Source organism: Aquarana catesbeiana, linkage group LG08 (assembly GCF_042186555.1).
Source record: "Aquarana catesbeiana isolate 2022-GZ linkage group LG08, ASM4218655v1, whole genome shotgun sequence".
Classification (NCBI taxonomy): domain Eukaryota; kingdom Metazoa; phylum Chordata; class Amphibia; order Anura; family Ranidae; genus Aquarana; species Aquarana catesbeiana.
The window spans coordinates 86181402-86204864 of record NC_133331.1 but is presented as its reverse complement, the minus strand read 5'-3'; the positions used below and the strand labels follow the sequence as shown (position 1 = coordinate 86204864).

At 40.2% G+C, this 23463-nt stretch overlaps 1 protein-coding gene across 3 annotated transcripts in view; it reads left to right on the top strand.

The window, feature by feature from the left end:
- Nucleotides 1-23463, top strand: part of ADGRA1 (adhesion G protein-coupled receptor A1) — a 1332527-nt gene that overhangs the window by 206873 nt on the left and 1102191 nt on the right. For all 3 annotated transcript variants that reach the window (XM_073596079.1, XM_073596078.1, XM_073596080.1), the window contains one exon: nt 6703-6774. In XM_073596079.1, coding sequence (XP_073452180.1) covers nt 6703-6774 — 72 coding nt within the window. The remainder of the gene's footprint in view (nt 1-6702; nt 6775-23463) is intronic.

Genomic DNA, 23463 nt, shown 5'->3' with positions numbered 1-23463 from the left:
CATTCCTCACATTCCTGACAATGATGAGGGCTGCATTCCTGACATTCCTGGCAATGATGGGGGCTGCATTCCTGACAATGATGGGGCCTGCATTCCTGACAATGATGGGGGCTGCATTCCTGGCCATACTGGGTGCTGCATTCTTGGCCATGGTGGGTGCTGCATTCCTGACAATACTGGGTGTTTCGTTCCTTGCAATGGGGGGTGCTGCATTCCAGGTCATACTGGGTGCTGCATTCTTGGCAATGGTGGGTGCTGCATTCCTGGCAATGGTGGGTTCTGCATTCCTAGCAATGGTGGGTGCTACATTCCAGGTCATACTGGGTGCTGCATTCTTGGCAATGGTGGGTGCTGCATTCCTGGCAATGGTGGGTTCTGCATTCCTAGCAATGGTGGGTGCTGCATTTCTGGCAATACTGGGTGCTGCATTCTTGGCAATGGGGGTGCTGCATTCCTGGCCATACTGGGTCCTGCATTCCTGGCAATACTGGGTGCTTCATTTCTGGCAATGGTGGGTGCTGCATTCCTGGCAATGGTGGGTGCTGCATTTCTGGCAATACTGGGTGCTGCATTCTTGGCAATGGGGGTGCTGCATTCCTGGCCATACTGGGTCCTGCATTCCTGGCAATACTGGGTGCTGCATTCCTGGCAATGGTGGGTGCTGCATTCCTGGCAATGGTGGGTGCTGCATTCCTGGCAATGGTGGGTGCTGCATTCCTGGCAATGGTGGGCGCTGCATTCCTGGCAATGGTGGGTGCTGCATTCCTGGCATTGGGGGTGCTGCACTGATGGCAATGGTGGTGCTGCATTCATGGCAATGGTGGGGCTGCAGATGGGCGCTGACCCTTATTTTGCTTCATGGTTCTTTATTTAAAATTTAAGTTTCTTTCCTGAAACTTCCCTCTTAAAGTGAAGGTGCGTGTTATACGCCAATAAATATGGTATATCCAAATAACACGCCCGAGATCATCTCTTTACTCACACACACCCACAAAGGCATAGAATGCATTAAGATAAAAAAACCTTCTGCCTTTACAACTCCTTTAATTTTGTGGAAAATTAAAAAATGTAAGGGGTGCTAAAGGGGCATTTATTACTGTAATTTAAAGTGTTCTTTTTACAGGAACATTTAGGCCCGATTCACACCTATGCATTTTTAGTGCTTTTTGCACTTTGCAGATTTTCACTACAGTCCATTTAACATGGTTTCCTATGGAACACGTTCTGTAGTGCAAATCTGCAAAATGCAAAAAGCACTAAAAATGCATAGGTGTGAATCAGGCCTTATGCTACGTACACACTGTCGGATTATCCGACGGAAAATGTTCGATGGGAGCTTGGAAATTCTGACTGTGTGTAGGCTCCATCGGACATTTTCCATCGGAATTTCTGTCACACAAAATTTGAGATCTGGATCCGATCGTGTGTACACAATTCCGACACACAAAGTTCCACGCATTCTCAGAATCAAGAAGAAGAGCGGCACTGGCTATTGAACTTTTTCTTGGCTCATCATATGTGTTGTACGTCTCTGCGTTCTTGCGTTCATAATTTCCGACAAGATTTGTGTGACTGTGTGTATGCAAGACAAGTTTGAGCCAACATCCGGCTGAAAAAATCCATGGATTTTGTTGTCGGAATGTCCGATCGTGTGTACAGGGCATTGGGATTAAACTTTTTTCCCTGGTTGCAGCTCTTAGCTCTGTGTGAGTTGCTGCGACAGGGAGATCGGAGCTTGTCAATTGACAATGATTGCTGCACTGGGCACTCCCATTAACCCCCAATCGCTGGTACCACAGGCAACATTAGTGTGCTGGTCAGTGGCAAGAATTTTCCTTTCACTTGGGGTCACTGGGAAGAATTATCTCCTTACAGATAGCTAAAAAAATCAATAGTATCAATGGGATCTTTATCAACCTCTGGAGGAACCCTGGCTGAGAAACCCTGTGATAAACACTCATTAGGGATGAGCCAAACCCCCCAGTTCGGTTCGCACCAGAACTTGCCAACAGGCAAAAAATTTGACAGAACACCGTTAAAGTCTATGGGACACGAACATGCAAAATCAAAAGTGCTAATTTTAAAAGCTTATATGCAATTTATTGCCATAAAAAGTGTTTGGGGACCTGGGTCCTGCCCCAGGGGATATGTATCAATGTAATTTTTTTTTAAAAACGTCTGTTTTTTCAGGAGCAGTGATTTTTTTAATGCTTAAAGTGAAACGTAAAGTGAAAAAATAGAAATGAAATATTCCTTTAAATATCATGCCTGGGGGGTGTCTATAGAATGCCTGTAAAGTGGCGCAGTTTTCCCGTGTTTAGAACAGTACCACAGCAAAATTACATTTCTAAAGGAAAAATTGTCATCTAAAACTGATCGTGGCTGTAATGAATTGTCGGGTCTTGCAATATAGATAAAACTCATTAAAAAAAGAGCATGGGTTCCCCACCTTAGTCAATTACTAGGCCCTTTGGGTCTGGTATGAATGCTTAGGTTTGACTCGAACATCGGGCTCATCCCTAACACTCATAAAGCACATACCTCTGAAGAAACAAAATACTCCCCTCTCACTATTGCTAGTTTCCCTGCGGACTTTAAGAGACCAGTTCCCCAGATTGGAGCAGCGTTCAGGCATGTAGGCAGCTAGAGAGGCAAGTACTCTATTTATTCTTCACAGGTATGTGCTTACTTATGTGTTCTTTTTTTGTTTTATTTACAAAAGTTTTATTTGGAAGTTTGAACAAACATTTTCAATACAATAAAGGAAGTTTCATATAACAATACAGTGTGGTATTTGGATGATGCATGGATAGTACAGTAAAGAAGTGAAATTTGAACCATCAATGTAATTTTATTGGTAGGGGATTGACTGGTATATATAGGAAGGTATATCATTCTAAGTATAGATTATGACATTTAGTTACATTATTGTTACAATTTGGATTTTCAAGGGTAGCAAAAACCTTATCTCTTAGCAGGTTATTTAAGGAAGTGTTGATTCTGTGAGGGGTTCTGGTAAGATACAGTAGTTCCATTTCATTATCAATGATATGCATGCTATCATGAAGCATATGGTGGATCCTTTCTGAAAGTCTAAGCATTTCCATCTGACTCAGAACCTGCGGCCATGATAGATTGTTAGTTCTCCAGTTGAGTGCTATCATCCAATGAATTGAACTGATCAATGAGTAGAGCAGTCTAATGCAAGGTACTGGTGTCTTTGGAACATTAGCATATAGAATGCATGTTTGTGGAGTGAGGGAGATTTTTTGTTTAGAAGATTTTTCAGTTCTGCCTATAGCTGCTTGCCAGATGGGTTTGAAACGGTCTCAACTCCAGAATATGTGTATGAAGGAACCACGTTCTGAGCAGCCCCTAAAACAGTTGGGGGATGCTTCAGGGTAAAAGGAGTGTATTTTGGTAGGGGTCATGTACCATCTTGTGAACAGTTTAATAGGGGATTTCCTGAAAGAGATAGCTCTATTGCTTGTACGGAGATTGTCAATCATTTCAATCTATAACTCAGAGGTGAAAGAACATTCCAACTCAGACTCCCAGTGTATCATTGGGGCAGATTTTTCTGGTATGGTGAGGAAGTCTATGTATCTATAGAGTTGTGAGATTAGGCCTCTGTCTTTTGAGGAATGTATGCATATTTGTTCAAAGATGGTATTTGACGTATGGATTTGTAGTGAGTAGTGTAGTGAAAAGAATTGTTTTATTTGAGTGTAGTGGGTGAGCTCTGAGTGTGGTAGATTGTATTTTGTTTGAAGAGTGTCGAAGGGAGGGAATTCTGATTTACTAATGAGAGAACCCAAGGTGGTAAGGTTATTTTCAATCCATATTATGAACGAGTTATAATCATTGTAGGAATGCATGAATCTAGTATCTCCTAGGTATGAGGCTAGAGAAGGGGTGCTAGAAACTAGTTTAAAGGGGTCTTTAATATTTACCCATAGTTGCAAGAATTGGGCAACTATCATGTTAGATTTATTTAATATTCAATACTTGCATTGGTTGGACCATAATATTCCTTGTAGATATAGAGGGGAGATTGAGAATGACTCCAGGGGATATTGGGGATTGGGGCATACCATTGGGAAAGTTGTGAGAGTCTGGCAGCAAAAAAGTAGTGCCATAGGTTTGGAAGGCCTAGGCCACCATTGTTTTGTGGTCCGTGCATAAGAGAATAGCTGCATCTCGGTGTTTTATTATCCCAGATGAACTTATTCATTTCTCTTTGAAGGGATAGGATTCTGGTTTTGGGAACATTGATGGGGAGGGCTCTAAAATAATATAGAAGTTTGGGGATAATTGACATTTTAATGGCGCAAATTCTGCCAAGGAAAGAGATATGATAAGAGGACAATTTTTTGAGTAGGGAACTTATGTGGGAGAATAATGGCGGGTAATTTTATTTGTAAATTGATTTGAATGATGGGATGATAAGGACACCGAGGTATCTGAATGATTGTGTGCTCCATGTGAATGGGAAGTTTTGTTGTAAAAGAGATTGTGTGTTTTGAGGGAGATTGATAGGTAGAGCTGAACATTTGTTTATATTAATACCTAGTCCTGAGATATTATGGAAATTTTTGAGTTCTGTGAGAAGATTGCGTATGGAGATAAGTGGGTCGGATAAGAATAATAGGGAATCATCAGCGTATAAGCTTAATTTAAATTCATTGGGGCCTTTGGTGTAACCTTTTATATTATTGTTATTTCTTAATGCATGTGCCAGGGGTTCAATAGCTAAGGCAAATAGAAGTGGGGATAAGTGGCAGCGCTGCCTAGTTCCCCTGCTCAGAGGGAAGAATTTTGAATTATTACCTGGGATTTTGATTCTGGTATATGGAGAATGGTAGAGAGCATTGAAGCCATGTAAAAACTTATCAGAGATTCCAAGTTTGGGGAGGAGGTGATTTAGGTAGGACCAGTTGACGCTATCAAACGCCTTGTGGATGTCTAGGCCTAGAAGGCAGACTGGTCGTGAGTGGAGGTTGGCGTCTTGGATAATATTAGAAACTAGTCTGATGTTGTCAACTATTTGTCGGCCTGGGATAAATCCAGTTTGGTCAATGAGGACAAGATTGGTGATCACTGTTGCCAGTCTGTCTGCCAACAATCTGCCAAATACTTTAAGATCGTTATTTAGTACTGAAATGGGGCGAAAGTTTTGTGAAAGGGTGTGGTCTTTGAGTGGTTTAGGGATTAGTGACATGTTGGCCAGGAGCATTTCTTCAGGAAAGTGGTTTCCTTGCAGGATATGATTAAATAATTTGGTAAGGTTGGGTGCTAGAAGGGGTGCAAATTTTTTATAGTAGGAAGATGTGTAGCCATCGGGGCCTGGAGCTGTGGATGTTTTAAGGGATTTAATTATGTTTGTTATCTCTAGGACAGTGCATGGGTCGTTTAGAGAATTGATTTGATCATTGGTAAGGGTTGGGAGTTGTAGATTATTTAACCAGTCAAAAGAAAAACTTTGGTTTTGGGGTTTTGGATCTGAAAGAAGGTTTTTGTAAAAGGATGTAAATATTTCTAGGACTTCTTGATGGTGGGTAACTAAGTTGCCATTTTGGTCACATAGTTTGTACAGATGTGGTGGTTTTTGGTCTTGGTTGAGTTTATGTGCAAACATGGTAGATGTGGAGTTTCCATGTAGCAAAAATTTAGCTTTAGAAAACCTAAGAGCTTTTTCTGTGTTTGCCGATAGAATTGTATCTAATGCTAGACGTTTTTCTTTTATTTGGCGGTTCAAATCTCGTGAAGGTGCGTAGTGTAGTTTTTTGTAAAGGAGATCTAGGTCTTTTGTAAAGCACTTAATTTCTGTAAGCCATCCTTGTTTTTAGCTGCTGCAATATTGATGAGGTGTCCTCTCAAAACAGCTTTGTGCGCTGACCAGAGTGTTGTGGGAAGGATGTCCACTGTAGAGTTTTCAGTGAAATAGTTTTCTATATGCGTGGATATTTTTTGGATATTGGAGGGGTCTGTTAAAAGGGAATAGTTTAGGCGCCAATTGAAGGGAGTTGGAGTCAGACCTATATGAGATGTGTCAAATGAGACTATGTTGTGATCCGACCATGGGCATGGGTGAATGTATGCTTTGGTAGAGTTGACGAGCAGGATTGGTGTACAGAAGATATAGTCTAGTCGGGCATAGCAATCGTGAGGGTGGGTACTTATGCAATTTTAATCCATTGACAGGGTCTCTTTAAAAGAATGCCTGCATTTTACCTGGATAGATATAACCAGCTTCATTGGTGGGGAATCCAATATGGCTGACAATATTTGACTATTCTTTTGGACACCAAACAATTCAGAAAGGGTATGATTTGGTGCTTTATTCAGTTACAAGTCATTGTTAACTAACAGAAGACACGAGGAAACATCCTATGTTCTGTAGTGTGGTTTCCCCTTTTGTTAACCTTGAAATAACCTGCTGCATTGTCAAGAATGATTTTTGTCACATCTCAACATGGCCACTGCTTTAGGTACCAGAAAGCAGCCGTCTGAAAAGGCCCGGCTAGGATTGGTGGAACGGTGTGACTGTCACATCAATTCTGAATCTTTATTGTTATTTATTCTGCATTTCATATTCAATGGTAAACTGAAGTGAATGTCAATTGATGCTTTGCTTGTTGTTCATTTACAATCGGCCGTATGCCTGATAATTAATTGCTGTGTCTACATTTTTGTCTCCAGAGATCTGAGGAATAACTTGATTAGCACCATCGAGCCGGGGGCCTTTTATGGACTTTCTGAACTGAGGCGTCTGTAAGTATTAATTCTGTTTGAATTACTTTGTAAATTGTGTTCACATCGACATTTTACCACAGGGAACAGCAATATGTCACCAAGCAATAACATTGGATCCTGGCACTGGGTATAAACCATTACAGTGATTTTTAGATGTGTATAGATGTACTACAATGATTTCATCTCCTTTCAGGATGTAAAACACTAAATGGAAATGTTTTATTATTCCCTAATGACAATACTTTTCATTGCAATTATACATGCCATTGGTGTGGCCATGTTGATTGATTAAAAACATGATGGACAAAAACACTGCTGCTACTTTTCAACATATCATTCTTTATTTTACCTTGATTTTACTTTTAAAGTACAGTATATGGTAACCAGATCAGTACAATCTCCTATAAGCTTTAATATGTTAAAGCGGCTGTAAACCCCCGCTTTGTGATTTTTACAGGTGAGCCTATAGTAAGGCTTACCTGTAGGCAAAATAATTATCTCCTAAACCTGCATGGTTTAGGAGATATTTACCCTGCATGAGCTCTGAAGGTCCGGCTTACCATGCCGAAACTTCACGCCGGACTGACATTATCGCGGATCCAGCCACTCACAGCGCCGGAGCCCGCGATCCCGGACGAAAGGATGGGAGAAGATGTCAGCCTTCTCAGCGGTGACCGAGTGCCGCTAAGAGGGCTTTGTTCTAAGGTGAGTATTTCATAATGTGCTAGTATGTGATGCATACTAGCACATTATGTCTTTGTCTTGCAGGGTTTTTTTGATCTAGGTATACAACAGCTTTAATGTAATCTCCATCGTCATTTTTTATATTTTTAAGCCTGGAGATTTTATTAAAGCTAAATTGTAGTGTGGGTGAGTGGCAGCAGTTTTTACCATAATGTGCAAGTTTGCATATCAAAAATTTACATTATGGTAGACTTATTGTGGGGAAAATAATTATTTGCCTACTTACAAAAAATGAAGGTTCTATCATTTTTTATCATAGGTGTATTTTAAATGCTAGAGACAGAATATCAACCAAAAATCCAGAAAAAACACATGATACAAATGTTATAAATTGAGTTACAGTTCAGTGAGTAAAATAAGTATTTGATCCCCTACCAAACAACAATAATTGTGGCTCCCACAGACTGGCTACAATATGTGCTCATGTGGTACACAGATTAGTCCTGTCAATTTAAGAAGGTGCTCCTAACGACAACTCATTATGTGTATAAAAGACACCTGTCCACAGAATCTCTTTCTTCTATTCAAACCTCACCATTAGGAATGAGCCCGCAGTTCGAGACGAACGTAAGTTCAACTCGAACATCGGGTGTTCGTTTGCCGCGGAACGCCCCATAATGCACTGCGAGATCACAGTGCATTGACGTCTGATGATTGGCCAAAGCATGCACCTGACCTGCATGCTTTGGCCAATCACAGTGCACTCTGCTGCGAGAGCCATAATTGGCCAAAGGCAGGATGCCTTTGGCCAATCATGGATCAGGAGGACTAAGTCCAAGCCCTACACTATATAAGGCTGCTTACATAGTGGCCGTGTATAGTGTGTGGATGGAGATAGATTGAGCTGGATTAGGCAGGCAGGTTAGATAGTGGCGTGCAGGCAGTGTATTTATATATATATATATATATATATATATATATATATATACAGTCTAGTGTGTGTGTGTGTGTGTATATATATATATATATATATATATACTCTGCATTAAGTGTAGACTAGATATTCAGCGTAGACTCTATATTCAGTCAGTGCAGACAGTGTAGTATATAAAACACAGTGTATTGTGGTTAAGGGGAACCACACGCAAAAAAACAAAAAAAAAGCACCTTGTCCCTATGTTGATGGGGACAAGGCCCTCATCCCCACAACCCTTGCCCTGTGGTCGTGGGGGTCTGCGTGTGCGGGGCTTATCAGAATCTGGAAGCCCCCTTTAACAAGGGGCCCCTAGATCCCGGCTGCTCCTATGTGAATGGGTATAGGGTACATTGTACCCCTACCCATTCACCAAAAAAGTGTCAATAAAGTAAAAACGACAGGAGACAGTTTTGGACAATTCCTTTATTAAAAAACAAAAAAGTGTCCTGCGATGTCCATCCATCCTTAAATACAATGCTGACGGACCTGAAAAATAGAAGAAAAAAAAGCTCTGCCTCGATGGGAGGCGTCCCACCAGCTCCTGTCTCTTGGCTGTGACAACTGTTATATAAGCAAGGACAGGGCCACTTGGTGAAGTAACCGGGTGACCCCGCCCCCTTCTGATGTCATGTGATGTCACATGATGTCAAAGGGGGCGGGGTCACCCATTTACATCACCAGTGGCCCCGCCCTTGCCTATATAACAGCTGTTACAGCCAAGAGACAGACACTTTTTTGTTACATTTGACCATTTTTGTTTTACATTTTGGCATCTGGTTCCCCTTAAAAACCATAAAAGACCTGAAGGGCTCATTTACACTTGCTTCGGCTTCAACACAAATGGATGGCTAGTTTATAGTTGCTTCAAAACAAGGCTTCGGACAGGCTTTGTTAAAGCTCTCTGAACGCTGTCACTAAATAAAATGGTTAGCTTCCAGTCCTGTTTACACCTGCTTTTGCTTTGCTTTGCTTCAGCTTTGCTTCAAAAATTATACCCCATGTAGCTTCAGTGGTGCAAAGCAGGTGTAAACAGGACTTTAAGCTAACCATTTTATTTAGTGACAGGGGCGTTGATTGGCATTCAGAGAGCTTTACCAAAGCCTCTCTGAAGCCTTGTTGAAGCCTTGTTAAAGCGTGTCTTAAGCCTTGTTTTGAAGCAAGTGTAAACTAGCCCTTAAAACGGAGTTCCATCCAAAAATTGAACTTCCGCTTTTCCGGTTCTTCCCCCCCTCCGGTGTCACATTTGGCACCTTTCAGGGAGGAGGGGGGAGCATATACCTGTCTAACACAGGTATTTTGCTCCCACTGTCGGGCATAGATACCTGAGCCACCCGCGGGTATCTACGCCACTTCCGGCGCCTTCTCCGGCCCCCTGCTGTCTTCTGGGAGACACACAGGTCCCAGAACACAGCAGGGACGAATGGGATAGTGCAGCGCAAGTCGCGCATGCGCAGCAGGGAACCAGGAAGTGTAGCCGCAAGGCTTCACTTCCTGATTCCCTTACCGAAGATGGCGGCGGCAGCACCCGAAAGCCAAGGGAAAGATCGGCTTCGGGTGCTGACATTGTGGGGTGCCTTGGACAGGTAAGTGTCCTTATTTTAAAAGTCAGCAGCTGCAGTATTTGTAGCTGCTGACTTTAAAAAAAAATAAAACGGCGGACCTCTGCTTTAAGGTAAAACTTTTTTTTAGCTATGGATAGAGTGAAGAGGGATTAAAACACATACCAGTTTTTATCACTGCCTGTGCCCACGTTGGGAGATTCAACCTCTCTATTTGTCCTGTTTACACTATCATTGAAAGTGAAAGTAAAAGAAAATCCCAAATCTTAGGTTGTCCCCAAAAATGTAATCAAAGGGAAATCTTCCAATAGGGACACTAGTTCTGGTTGCCTGAGGGGCCCCAAGGGATACCCTTAATTTGCAAGTATTTCTTCGTACTTCCTGATTTGGCTCTGAGACAGGAAGTGAAGGTAAATCTCTCCCAATAGGACAAAAAAAACTGACAGGGGTTATAAACCTCCCGTACTCTATCCAAAACGTTTCGCCCATAGTTCTACTTTACTTTAAATTATCTGCATAATTACCTGCTCTGTGCAAAGGTATTGCACAGAGTGGCCCCAAACCTCCTCTTCTGGGGTTCCCTCTTCTCTGTACACCATCGCCAGAAGCTGCAACCTGTGCTGGCACACCTACTGGCTCGCTCCCGACCCAAGCTGTGTGTGTCCATGGACACACACAGTGTGGCTCAATCCTGCCCCCTTCTCCCTCCTAGCAGGATTTGATTGACGGCAGCAGGAGCCAATAGCTCCTGCTTTTATTGCTTATTTGGAATATGTAAGTATTTTGGTTCACTTTATAATTTATTTTAGCTCCACTTTAACCACTCCACTTTAACCACTTTAACCACTCCATTTTAACCCCTTCTCATTGCCTCTTGGTGGCCTTTTAAGTGGGACTTAAAGGTTAACTAAACCCTAGAACAAAATTTAATATATTGCAGCCTACACTCTTTTGAAAGTGGTGGCCACATTAGTTTTCTTCTTTTGTTTTCCAACTAAGAACATTTACAGCAAATGCAGAAACTACTCACTGATCTTTTTAGAAATTCAGTGTCCTTGTCACTTCCTGTGAGCTGCACAGAATAATGCACAGTCCAGGAAAAAAGCCGGTACCACAGTACGGTCAGCATATGCGGTCATCCTTTGTGGATTATAGTGAGATACAACCAAATAAAAAGCCAATGCGTTTCGGCTGCAAGGGCATATTGTCTTTGTCAGGTCACCTGAGTCCAAGTGACAGATGCACCCCGTTGGGATCTGGAGTGCACTGCAAAGTAATGGACCCTATGGCTGACTGCTGTGGATGGAGCTCTAGGAGATTCAGGAGAGCATGTATTTTGAGGCCCCAACATGGATCACACATGCTAGAGCATGAGATTTCCCAGGGTGTGGAATCTAAGAGCCAGCAGGTGTTCACCAGAGGCCCCTACTGGTGGGGATGGATTTAGCTGCAGTCTGGCTCCAGGTCACGACCCCCGGGACCTCCCAGCTCATGGTAGACTACAGGAAGGTAGAGAGGAAGCAGCAGACTGCGACAACAAAGGATAGTCAGGAGATAGCCAAAGGTCGGGACAACAAGTAGATAAGGATAGTCAAGGAACACGCCAAGGTCGGGATATGAAGCAGACAAGGACATTCAAGAACAAGCCAAGATCGGTAACTAGAATCAGACGTAGAACACACAGCAAGGAGCACACAGACGCCAAACACACAATATTGATCAGCAGGGCACAGGTTAATATAGTGTTGCCTGATAGGGGCTGGGGTGGAGCCATGCTTTGAGGAGAGATTACTGAAGCAGCCAGGTGAAGGGCGGCTGGTCTCTCAAGCTAAACACATGGAGTGGTAAGCTGACAGACAAACATTACTGCGGATCCATGACAGGCTTTTTTCGTGGACTGTGCAGCATTGAAGGTTATCAGAGACCTTTTAGCCTGAGCACTGGGCATTTGGAGTTGTTTATTTTAGTGGAGGTTGCAGTCCTATCCCATCTGTTTTACTTTATGCACAGAATAATATCTTACTTCCTAGCTATCTCCAATAATCTACCAATTACTCAGTCTCTCTTACAAAGGCTCCTGTTGGAAGGTTTCGTCCTAGAGTTGAGCTTTGGCTGGAGGTTGAGGTGTTAGTGTGCACGAACGAGTCTCGAAGATAAGGTACAGAGTCGAAATCTAGAAGTGAGGCCGGGAACGGGCAGGGTCATACACAGGCTGGCAAAGTAGTCCAGGAAACAGGCAGAGTTTAAATTCCAGAAGTTTCGTAACTCAGCAGTATGTCACACACCCAGGGAAACAGATCCACCAAACGGGCATAGTCCATAGGAAGTACTGCCATTTAAGCTGAACTGATTGTGGATTGATTGCAGCTGGAAGGCAGGTGGGGCTAGAGAGTACTAGCAGCAGAGGCACTATGGAAGGCGTATACTGCATGACTCAGGTTCCCTAGTAGCAGAGGGAACAGAGGCTCAAGGACAGCAGGACCCAGGTTCAATCCCAGGCACCTGCACAGCTCCATTGCATGAGCATTGACATGTGCTGCAAATTCCACTGGCAAAAGTGCATCAGCCCATGATCATCGCTGGCTGAGCAAACAGTGATGAATAGTTGTAGCCACCAACAACCTATCATTGCATTATGGGCTCAGGGGCTACATCATTTTGCATATATGTCAATTCTAGCCATGAGATTCACTGATCCTTGCCACTGGAATTTGCAAAGTGTGTAAATGTCAAAGTGAATGCATCCCAATGGTTCATTTTGCACATTGTCCTAGCACCTCTTTATTGAAGAACCCCGTGTTTTATCACTATGCTTCAGGCCAAAAAAGAAAACATTTTTTAAATAAAATAAAAATTATTCAGATGCTAAGAACCAAATTGGATTTACCGAAGCTGAGCATTTTTGGCTCCATATCTATCATTTCATCAAGAGAGCAATCTGAAAATCAACGAGCATAACTATATATTTGTAGAGATTATTGTGATTCTATATTCACAGCTTACATGAAATCAAGCTGTTTATATGTTTTCAAATCATTAAACAGTAGACTGAACAGTCATTCGTGTTTAATTGTTTGGAGAGCACATTTTGTTCTTGCTTCTGAAACACTGTAGGCGTAACAAGTCTCTGCAGTGATGTATAGGTATCACAATTTACTTTTCCCTAGCCCATAACCCGGTTATCCTCTGTTGAAGTAGCAGACAGCTGTGACACAAATCATGCAATGATATTGCATTTAAGTTGATTTATTATGTCATTAACCAAACATTTATTGAAGGTATTCCAGTCCAGATTGGTAAAAATGTTTAAAAAAGCTTGAGCGTTTAAAGTTTAATAGCCTGTGTTCCGTTTTTCATGCTGGGACATATAAACTAGAACTCTGCTCTAAATTAAATCTTTCAAATAGTTAGAGTTGTTTAGATCTCTGAATATATCCTTTCACCAATTTTGTTCCAGTTCCTCAAGCTGGGAGGGTTGATAATATTCAAATTTTCAGCTCTTTACATAATAAATTGTTGTTCATACACACCCTCATTTGGAGTCCTTTAGAAGTGTACTGTTTTAATAGCTGCCAACCATCCGTTTTTCAAAAGTAATGCCTGTTTCTCCTAACCACAGTACAGTCTTTTAATTGCTATACAGAGTCTACATAGCAAACCATCCTCCTCTCCTGCATGAATGAAGCCTGTAGGCTTCATTCATGCATAGTGTAACTTTAACCTTACAATGGATTTTGATTATTACTTTTGTGCCATCAAAGACATAATTTCAATTCCAGCATAAAGGTATGCTGGAACTCCCTACCCCAGTATGTCTGATTAGCTCCTACCCTGTCCACCTCTATTCGATCCTTGAAAACCCATTTTTAGGGAAGCCTACCTCACCTCCACCTACATAATTGTACTTCGGCCACCTTCATCAGATGATCCCCTGCAGCTAATACCTTTTGTGCCACCTCCCCCTCCCTTTAGATTGTTAGCTTCTTGAGCTCCTATTCCTTCTGTATCAAACTGTATTGTAATTGTACTGTTGGTGCTATAAAAATCCTGTATGACAACAACAATAATAATATCGGTAATGTAATAAATACATAAATTAATTAATTAAATAATTAAAGTTGTTCCTATTTAATTCCTTATGCTTGTCCACTGTAGCAAATTTTCTTTCGTCTTCCTACCCTCTGTAACATTTAATGAATGGGACAAGTAATGAATGGGACAAGTAATGCTCTAACAAGGAGAGGATGAGGAATTATAAGCTATTTGAATTCTCAGATGGATGAAAAACTTTGGCAGGTACTTAAAAAAGCATAGCTTTGGTTTATCATGCTCTTACTTAACAAATTTACAATGGTTAAAAAATGCCTTTGAAGCCATGCCTAATTTCGATAAGCCATTTCCACCCTTCACCATGTTGCATTATGGGCGATTTAACACATTGCCCCCTTTAGTTTTTTTAGTTGTGTCTTCCACATGTGCATGACTGTTGGAGGCATGAGGACTTCATTGACAGTTTGGGGGTAAAGGCTTCATTGAGGTTTGTTACTCCATTTCCAAAATTGACTGTTACTTCCTTTCCCGGGGACTGGGCGACAGAAAGCAAAATAAAATGTCCCCAAAAGTGGACAAAGACATCAATAAAATCCTAACTATTAAAAGTCTAAACCTTTACCAATCTATCCAAACTAAAATAAAAAAAATGTTTTAGCTGGACCTGGAATTCAAAGCTGTATTAAACCCAAAAACAAAAAAATATTGTTTTTCAGCGTACCAATTCTTAGCATTTATGTAAATTATTTTGCTCTTTTTTCCTTTGTTTTTATCTGTTGGTCCTTCCAGAAAGTCAGAATGTTTTCCAACAGGCCAAGCTGTCCAGTTGTCCAGAAATAGTTAGAGGGCGGAGACAAACCATGTAACACTGGCAGGGGTGCTTACAGTGGTTAGGGCTGATGTCTAAGGGTGGCTCCATTGGTCCTCAATTCAGGGTGGAAACATGACAGGATGTATGTTACTTGCCAGATCACCATGAGAAAATAAAGGGAAAAAGCCTAAAAAGCTAGTGCAGCCATCACATTTAATGCTTGGTAAGCTGCAATATATGACATTTTTGTTTTTGTGTTTAATAACATCTTAATGTATGGCTACTGAAAGACATGCATACCTATCCATGACTGTATTGAACAGCGCAATCTACAGCACCCTTAGGGGAGAAGCAGTGCATGAAAAAAAATCGGAGCTAAATGCTACTTTTTTGTTTAATGCCCACCCACAAAATAACAAAATCTCTGAATATTATAGATATGTACGTAAAGAATTAAATAAGAAAATACATAATAATATGCATCTCTGCATGATCTGCCTATTTCAATGTATGTTTTATGTGGTTGGTTCTTTTATTCTTAGAACATTAGATCATACTTCTACTACTTTTTGCCACTTTGGTGACATTCATTATTAGCTACATATATGTTTTGTATATAATATTTCTGAAAATAATAGCCCACTGTAACTTTCACACTCACCAAGCATAGTAGTAAAATACATTTTTAGACTAACTTTATCTTATCACAAGAACAATTAATTACGCTTTATAGCAGGCAAATAAGGCTTAAAGTATTAATAAAATTCTTTATCAACTGCTGCCTTATAAAAATATTATTTGTTGACCTGAAATTGAATGAAAATTTGGAAATGGTCTGAGCGTTTGTAGTAACTTTTAGCAGAATATCTATTATTCTGAGGACTGTATAAAATCCTGTTGTTGGTTGTGAAAAACGATATGAAATATTATAGCTCCATAAAAGCAGCCAGGTATAAGGGGCTGTGGGAGGCTGGGCATTAATGTGGTAGTCTCCATAGTTCTGACTATCAACAATGCCATGCAATCATATTGTCAGTGGTAACATGATGAATAAATGGCTTTCTTGACAGCTACCACCGTATTTCTTGTTAGATAGAATTAATGTCCACCTAGAAATAAATATGTTTCCTAAAGAAGACAAGTCAAAAATAGGTTAAACGAGCTTCTATAACCTTCGGGGAGCCATTTAAAACCCACTGTACCTCTAAAAGCTCCAAGAACAAACTTTAAGAGAGCCATAGTCACAGCATACACTTTCATTTTATGACAAAAGGACTTTAATAGCAATACCACAATAGTTACATTTGACAGTTCAATATAAACTTACTTGAAAAATCTCCTTTTATGTTGTGTGAGTTCTGCCTGTCTGCTGCCATCTCTTTCTACATCTTCCTGGATTCCCTGCATGCTTTGCAGCCTCTACTTTGCGGCTTACTTTCACTTGCACTGCTGTAATTCCTGTCTCCCCTTCCTGAAACTTTCTATATTTCAGAAGGCAGGTGTAGCCAGGGTCTGGCTAGTGTTTCCTGAATATTCAGGAGACATTCTGCAGTGTTACCAAAGTGAGACTGTTTCCTCCTAGTGCCCAGCCCGGACTCATCACATCCTGAAATCAGGGTGAAGGAGAGGTAAGACTGGAGCAAAGCATCTTGGGACTTGTAGTCCAAGGAGTCAAGTTCTATATTCTGTCAGACTGTTATCAACTACAAATCCCAGCTGGCTGGGGAAGTAGAACAGAATGCTCTAAGAGGTAATAAAAAACCTGTGTGGGGACAGAATTGCTCTTGGGACCATGACCTGAATCTGCAAGCAGTGACTCGGTGTCAGACAGTGCTGCTACCAAGTTGCAGCCTGTGCAACAGGAGGAAAGAGTCATCGTGAGCGGGTGCGGGAGCATCCACTGTCAGCCAATTATGGTCATCCAGCGGCAGCCAGGAGGCCACTCTCATCACATCCTTGCTATATCCAACCAGTGCGACACGAGATCGAGCGCCGTCCATTGAGCCAGACTCTACAGAGGCCTGCTGCCACTCTTCAATACTGGTCCTGGGGACTGGTGAGCGGGCACTTGCCCGTCTTCCTAAAATATGGGTCACTGCATTCAAACACTGCTGCCTTGTCTCTCTGACTAAGCTTGTAGGAGAACTTTATGCCACACTTACTCTTTGCTGAGCAGCGACAATGTTCACCCTGCTTGTCAGGACACCACAAGCATACTTTACATCACCCTGCTTGTCAGGACACTTCAAACACACCATTAAAAAGCTAGCTGAAGACACAAGGCCTCCCTTTCTTCAGAGACTACAGCATATCCCCCCTCCACAAGGGATAAAGTCAGCAGCTACACATACTGTAGCTGCTGGCTTTTAACAATCGGACACTTACCTGTCCTGGAGTCCAGCGATGTCGGCACCGCAGCTGATGTTTCCATCAGTTGTTGGTTGCTGCCGCTGCCATTGCGGGTAAGGTTACCCGGCAGTGTAGCCTTATGGCTTCACGCCGGGAACCCTATTGCGCATGCACGAGGCCCCGCTCCTCTTTCCTACTGGCAGGGAGAGGAGGAGGGAGGAGGAGGGAGCCCTGCGGTGATGTCACAGGCCGCGGCCCGGACTCCCGGAAGTGGGAACAGGATACTTGTCAAAGACAGGTATCCTGTCCCCCCCCCAAAGGTGCCAATTGTGGCACCGGAGGGAGAGAGGAGACAAATGAGCGGAAGTTCCACTTTTGGGTGGAACTCCATTTTAAGTGTCATATCATTTGAATTGAACTAAATACAGAATTTATACGTTTTTTTGGGACTGTGGTGTCAGGGAACAGAAGGGAGTGGTCTGACAGAAACTATTCATTCCTCTACCCTCCTCCTGCCTCTATCCATAGAGCTCAATCCAAGCAGAGTTTGTCGGTTCTGTGTAAGGGCCCTTTCACATGTGTGGACCGTTCAGATCCACCTGTCAGTTTTTTCAGCGGACCTGAACGGTCGCTCTATACACCTCTATGGAGCGACGGATGTCAGCAGTGACATGTCCGCTGACATCCGATCCGCCACAATCCGATCCGCTCCACAAAATCCAGACGGATGGAAATTATTCATCGGTCTGGTGGATTGGATGAAAAGGGGAGGAGAGCGGAGATCTGACAGGTCCATTTCTGCACAGTGTGCACAGACGGACTTGTCACCCTCCGGCTCAGCGGGGATCAACAGAGCCATCCCTGCTTAGCAAACTGATGTCTGAATACGGATCCGCACATGTGAAAGGGGCCTAAGTGTTTATATTGCACTGCAATCAGTTATTATTCTTTGACTGTTTCTTCTGTCAGGGTTATTCATTGTAGTAAAACCTTATCAGGTGATAATTTTATCGCTATTAATCCTACAGTAAATAGAATTCAATTGCTTTACTCGACGCTGTTTCTAAGTATCTTTTGTCACCACAAGAATCTTGGAACCCAGGGTGTCAGAGGTGTCAGAGGGCTTGCAAGGTCAGGGCAACCAGTAGGGTACATATTCTTTAAGCGGCCCTCATGGGGGTAGCACTACACAGTAGGCATGTGCATTTCGTTTCGTTCCGAATCGAAATTCGGACGAATTTTTCATTATTCGGAAATTCGGATGCATCCGAATTTCTGAATGACAAAAGTAAAGAATTTAAACGAATCCGAAAAAAAACGAACGAATTCGAATCGAATTCGAAAACATATTCGAATCGAATTCGAAAACATATTCGAATCGAATTCGAAAACATATTCGAATCGAATTCGAAAACATAATCGAATCGAATTCGAAAACATATTCGAATCGAATTCGAAAACATATTCGAATCGAATTCGAAAACATAATCAAATTAAAAAAAAATAGAAAACGTATATATAATTTTTTTTTTATTATTCTCTTCTATTGTTTTTTTATGCTTTTCTTTTCTATTATTTTATATTCTATAATAGTATTTTCAATTCAAATTCAAATATTCAAATATTCATTCTATATATTATATTTTCTTCTATTCTGTTCTATTGTTTTTCTAGTCTATTCTTTTCTATTATTTTCTATTCTATTCTAATCTTTTACATTCAAATTTGATTTCGGTCTATATGAAATTCGAATTTTGGAAGATGTTATATATATATATATATATATATATATATATATATATATATATATATAATTTTCTATTCTGTTTCATTGTTTTTCTATGCTATTCTTTTCTATTCTATTCTAAACTTTTCTATTCGAATTTGAATATTGAATATTGAATATTTATATATATATATATATATATATATATATATATATGTATAATATATATATATATATATATATATATATATATATATATATATATATATATATATATATATATATATATATATATATATATATATATATATATATATATATATATATATATATATATATATATATATATATATAAAACCATCTTCCGAAATTTGAATTTCTTATAAAATGAATTCGAATTTGAATAGAAAAGATTAGATTAGAGTAGAAGAGAAAAGACTAGAAAAACAATAGAACAGAATAGAATAAATTATATATATTATATTTTATTCTGTTCTGTTCTATTGTTTGTCTAGTCTATTATTTTCTATTCTAATCTTTTCTATTCAAATTCGAATTCATTCTATACGAAATTCCACTTTCAGAAGCCATCTTCCGAAATTCGAATTTCGTATAGAATGAATTCAAATTCGAATAGAAAAGTTTAGAATAGAATAAAAAAGAATAGCATAGAAAAACAATGAAACAGAATAGAAAAAAAAATATATATATTATATTTTATTCTCTTCTGTTCTATTGTTTTTCTAGTCTATTCTATTTCTATTCTAATCTTTTCTATTCAAATTCGAATTCATTCTATACGAAATTCTAATTTTAGAAGCCATCTTCCGAAATTCGAATTTCGCATAGAATTAATTCAAATTCAAATAGAAAAGTTTAGAATAGAATAGAAAAGAATAGCATAGAAAAACAATGGAACAGAATAGAAAAAATATATAATATATATATTTAACCATCTTCCAAAATTGGAATTTGGTACAGAATGAATTCGAATTCAAATAGAAAAGCTTAGAATACAATATATTATATTTTTTTCTATTCTGATCTATTGTTTTTCTATGCTATTCTTTTATACTTTCTATTCTATCCTAATCTTTTCTATTGGAATTCGATTTCATTCTATACGAATTTCAAATTTCGCAAAATGGTTATATATAGTTTACTTTTTCAAATTCAGTTATTGTTTTTTTCGAATTTTATAGTTTTTTTCGAATGTGGTAGAATTTTTTCGAATTTGACAGTTTTTTTCGAATGTGGTAGAATTTTTTCGAATTTGATAGTTTTTTTCGAATGTGGTAGAATTTTTTCGAATTTGACAGTTTTTTTCGAATGTGGTAGAATTTTTTCAAATTTGATAGTTTTTTTCGAATGTGGTAGAATTTTTTCGAATTTGACAGTTTTTTTCGAATGTGGTAGAATTTTTTCGAATTTGATAGTTTTTTTCGAATGTGGTAGAATTTTTTCGAATTTGATAGTTTTTTTCGAATGTGGTAGAATTTTTTCGAATTTGACAGTTTTTTTCGAATGTGTTAGAATTTTTTCGAATTTGATAGTTTTTTTCGAATGTGGTAGAATTTTTTCGAATTTGATAGTTTTTTTCGAATGTGGTAGAATTTTTTCGAATTTGACAGTTTTTTTCGAATGTGTTAGAATTTTTTCGAATTTGATCGTTTTTTTCGAATACGGTCGAATTTTTTCGAATGCAGTCGAATTTTTTCGAATGCGGTCGAATTTTTTCGAATTCGAATACGGAACGAAACGAATTCCGAAAACGAATGTAATGAATGCAACGAATTTAACTAAACGAATTAAGTTAAATAACGAATCGAAACGAAACTAAACTAAACGAATTTTTTCATCCTGCACATGTCTACTACACAGGCACTGTGAATTCTGTGACACAGTAGTGCCTATAAACAGGGCATAGTGAATACATGTCACAGAATTCAAGAAAGTGAATATCTGGAGATTTTCAGAAACAAAGTTTACAAACTTCAAGTTTATTTAAATTAATAGAAGTAGGCTAGAAATAATTGAAATAAAATGTGGAATTAAATATATCACTTTACATTTTGACCATACGCTTTAAAATGTACGTACAACTAAATGTTTCTTTAGTTTTAGATAAAGTAAGAAAGGGTTAGAACCACAGTCAAATTCTTATTGTTGTCTCTAACTCAGCTGGGTAGATTCATAGATACAGAATGTCCTGGTGACCATTGCCACCAAGACAAGAAGTGATGTGAAATCCAAGATATTAGAGTTGTCACCCAATCAAGAGATGATGCTACGTTTTCCAATGGCACGTCTGTTCTGGTGACAGCTGAAAGGGACGGGTGGCGGGGGGGGGGGGGACACGACTCTGCTCACTTTGTAGAGATTTCCTTTCGCTTCCTGTTGCTTCTCTGGGGCAGAAAGAAATTAGAATGCCCCCAGATGAACAACAAAAAGAAACTGATAGGGGTTTTAACCTTTCAATATTCTAGCGAAAACGACTTTACTCTAATGACTATACTGAGGCATGCTCCAAATAGTGACATTTCGACAAATGTTTCTGATTTGGCCAAAATCTTGGCTAATACAAACTCTCAATTTGTTCATCACTAGTCCTGACTTAACAGCCAAGGTTCTGCTGCAGGGTGATTTTCAAAGCTCTTGTTTTCTGCTGTAGGGTGATTTTCAAAGCTCTTGTTTTCTGCTGTAGGGTGATTTTCAAAGCTCTTGTTTTTAAATCGAATTCTCCTTATAGTCTTGTTGTGAATCCACAATATGGTGTAACCTTCCTTCCGCTTTCTTCACAGGGGATGGCTCATAGAAATAAATAAAAAATAGCCCTTCTCAAGTATGATAAAATCTGGGCTAAGTGGCTGTCTGAGCCTTATACGGCCTCGGATATTCTTATCAACTTTTGATATGACACTGTTACATTTACTGTTATATAGGCTTCATGGATGGTTGTCGATATGAGCTGATATAGTTGTGTTTTTTGTTTTTTTTTTTCCTCCTTGATTTGGCTGTCATTGTGGTAATTGAAAGGACTCATGCCTTAGTCATAATCTTTGTTATCCTTTTTATCCTAACTGTTTGTCATGGATCCACAGTAAAGTTTGTCTGCCAGCTTACCTCTCCATGTGTTCAGCTTAACCACTTGCCGACCCAGCCGTCGCAGTTGTACTACGGCAGAATGGCTTGGCTGGGCGAAACGACGTTATGTAACGTCGCTTCATCTGTGGCCACTAGGGGCCCCCTGCTTGCCTACGAAGCCGATGCAAGTCCCCGGCGGTCGCGATCACCACCAGGCTCCCGCGATCGCTTGGGGCACACAGAAAACCAACATCTGTGTGTGTAAACTGTGAGAATCTGTGAGAAGTGGCAGAACGTCTGTTCATACAGAGTATGAACAGCGATCTATCTCTTCCCCTACACAGTCCACTCCCCCCTTCAGTGAGAACACACGCTAGGGAATACATTAACCCCTTGATCACCCCCTAGTGTTAACCCCTTCCCTGCTAGTGACATTTTTACAGTAATCAATGCATTTTTATAGCAGTAGCTGTAAAAATGCCAATGGTCCCAAAAATGTGTCAAAATTGTCCGACATGTCCGCCATAATGTTGCAGTCCTGATAAAAATCGCAGATTGCCACCATTACTAGTAAAAAAAAAATTTAATAATAAAATTGCCATAAAACTATCCCTATTTTGTAGACACTGTAACGATTATTGCGATTTTTTGTAGAAAGAATACATATCAACCTAAACTGAGGAAAAAAATAGTTTTTTATATATATAAATATTTTTGGGGGATATTTATTATAGAAAAAATTTAAAAATATTGCGTTTTTTTCAAAATTGTCACTCTTTTTTTGTTTATAGCACAAAAAATAAAAACCGCAGAGGTGATCAAATACCACCAAAAGAAAGCTCTATTTGTGGGAAAAAAAGGACGGCAATTTTGTTTGGGTGCAACGACCACGCAATTGTCAGTTAAAGCGACGCAGTGCCGAATTGCAAAAAGTGCTCTGGTCAGGAAGGGGGTAAAATCTTCCGGGGCTGAAGTGGTTAAGCAGCCAGGAGAAGGGCGGCTAGTCTCTTAAGTAATCTCTCCTCAAAGCATGGCTCCACCCCAGCCCCTGTCAGGGAACACCATATTAACCTGTGCACTGCAAGCTTGCTCAGCTGATCAATATGGTGTGTTTGGCTTTTGTCTGCTCCTTGCTGTGTGTTCTACGTCTGATTCTAGTTACCGATCCTGGCTTGTTCTTGAATGTCCTTGCCTGCTTCATATCCCGACCTTGGCGTGTTCCTTGACTATCCTTACCTGCTTGTTGTCCAGACCTTTGGCTGTCTCCTGACTATCCTTTGTTGTCGCAGTCTGCTGCTTCCTCTCTACCTTCCTGTAGTCTACCGTGAGCGTGAGCTGGGAGGCCCTGGGGTTCACGACCTGGACCCAGACTGCAGCCAAATCTATCCCCACCACTAGGGGCTTCTGGTGAACACCCGCTGGATCTTAGAATCCGCATCCTGGGAAATCTCATGCTCTAGCTCCCAGT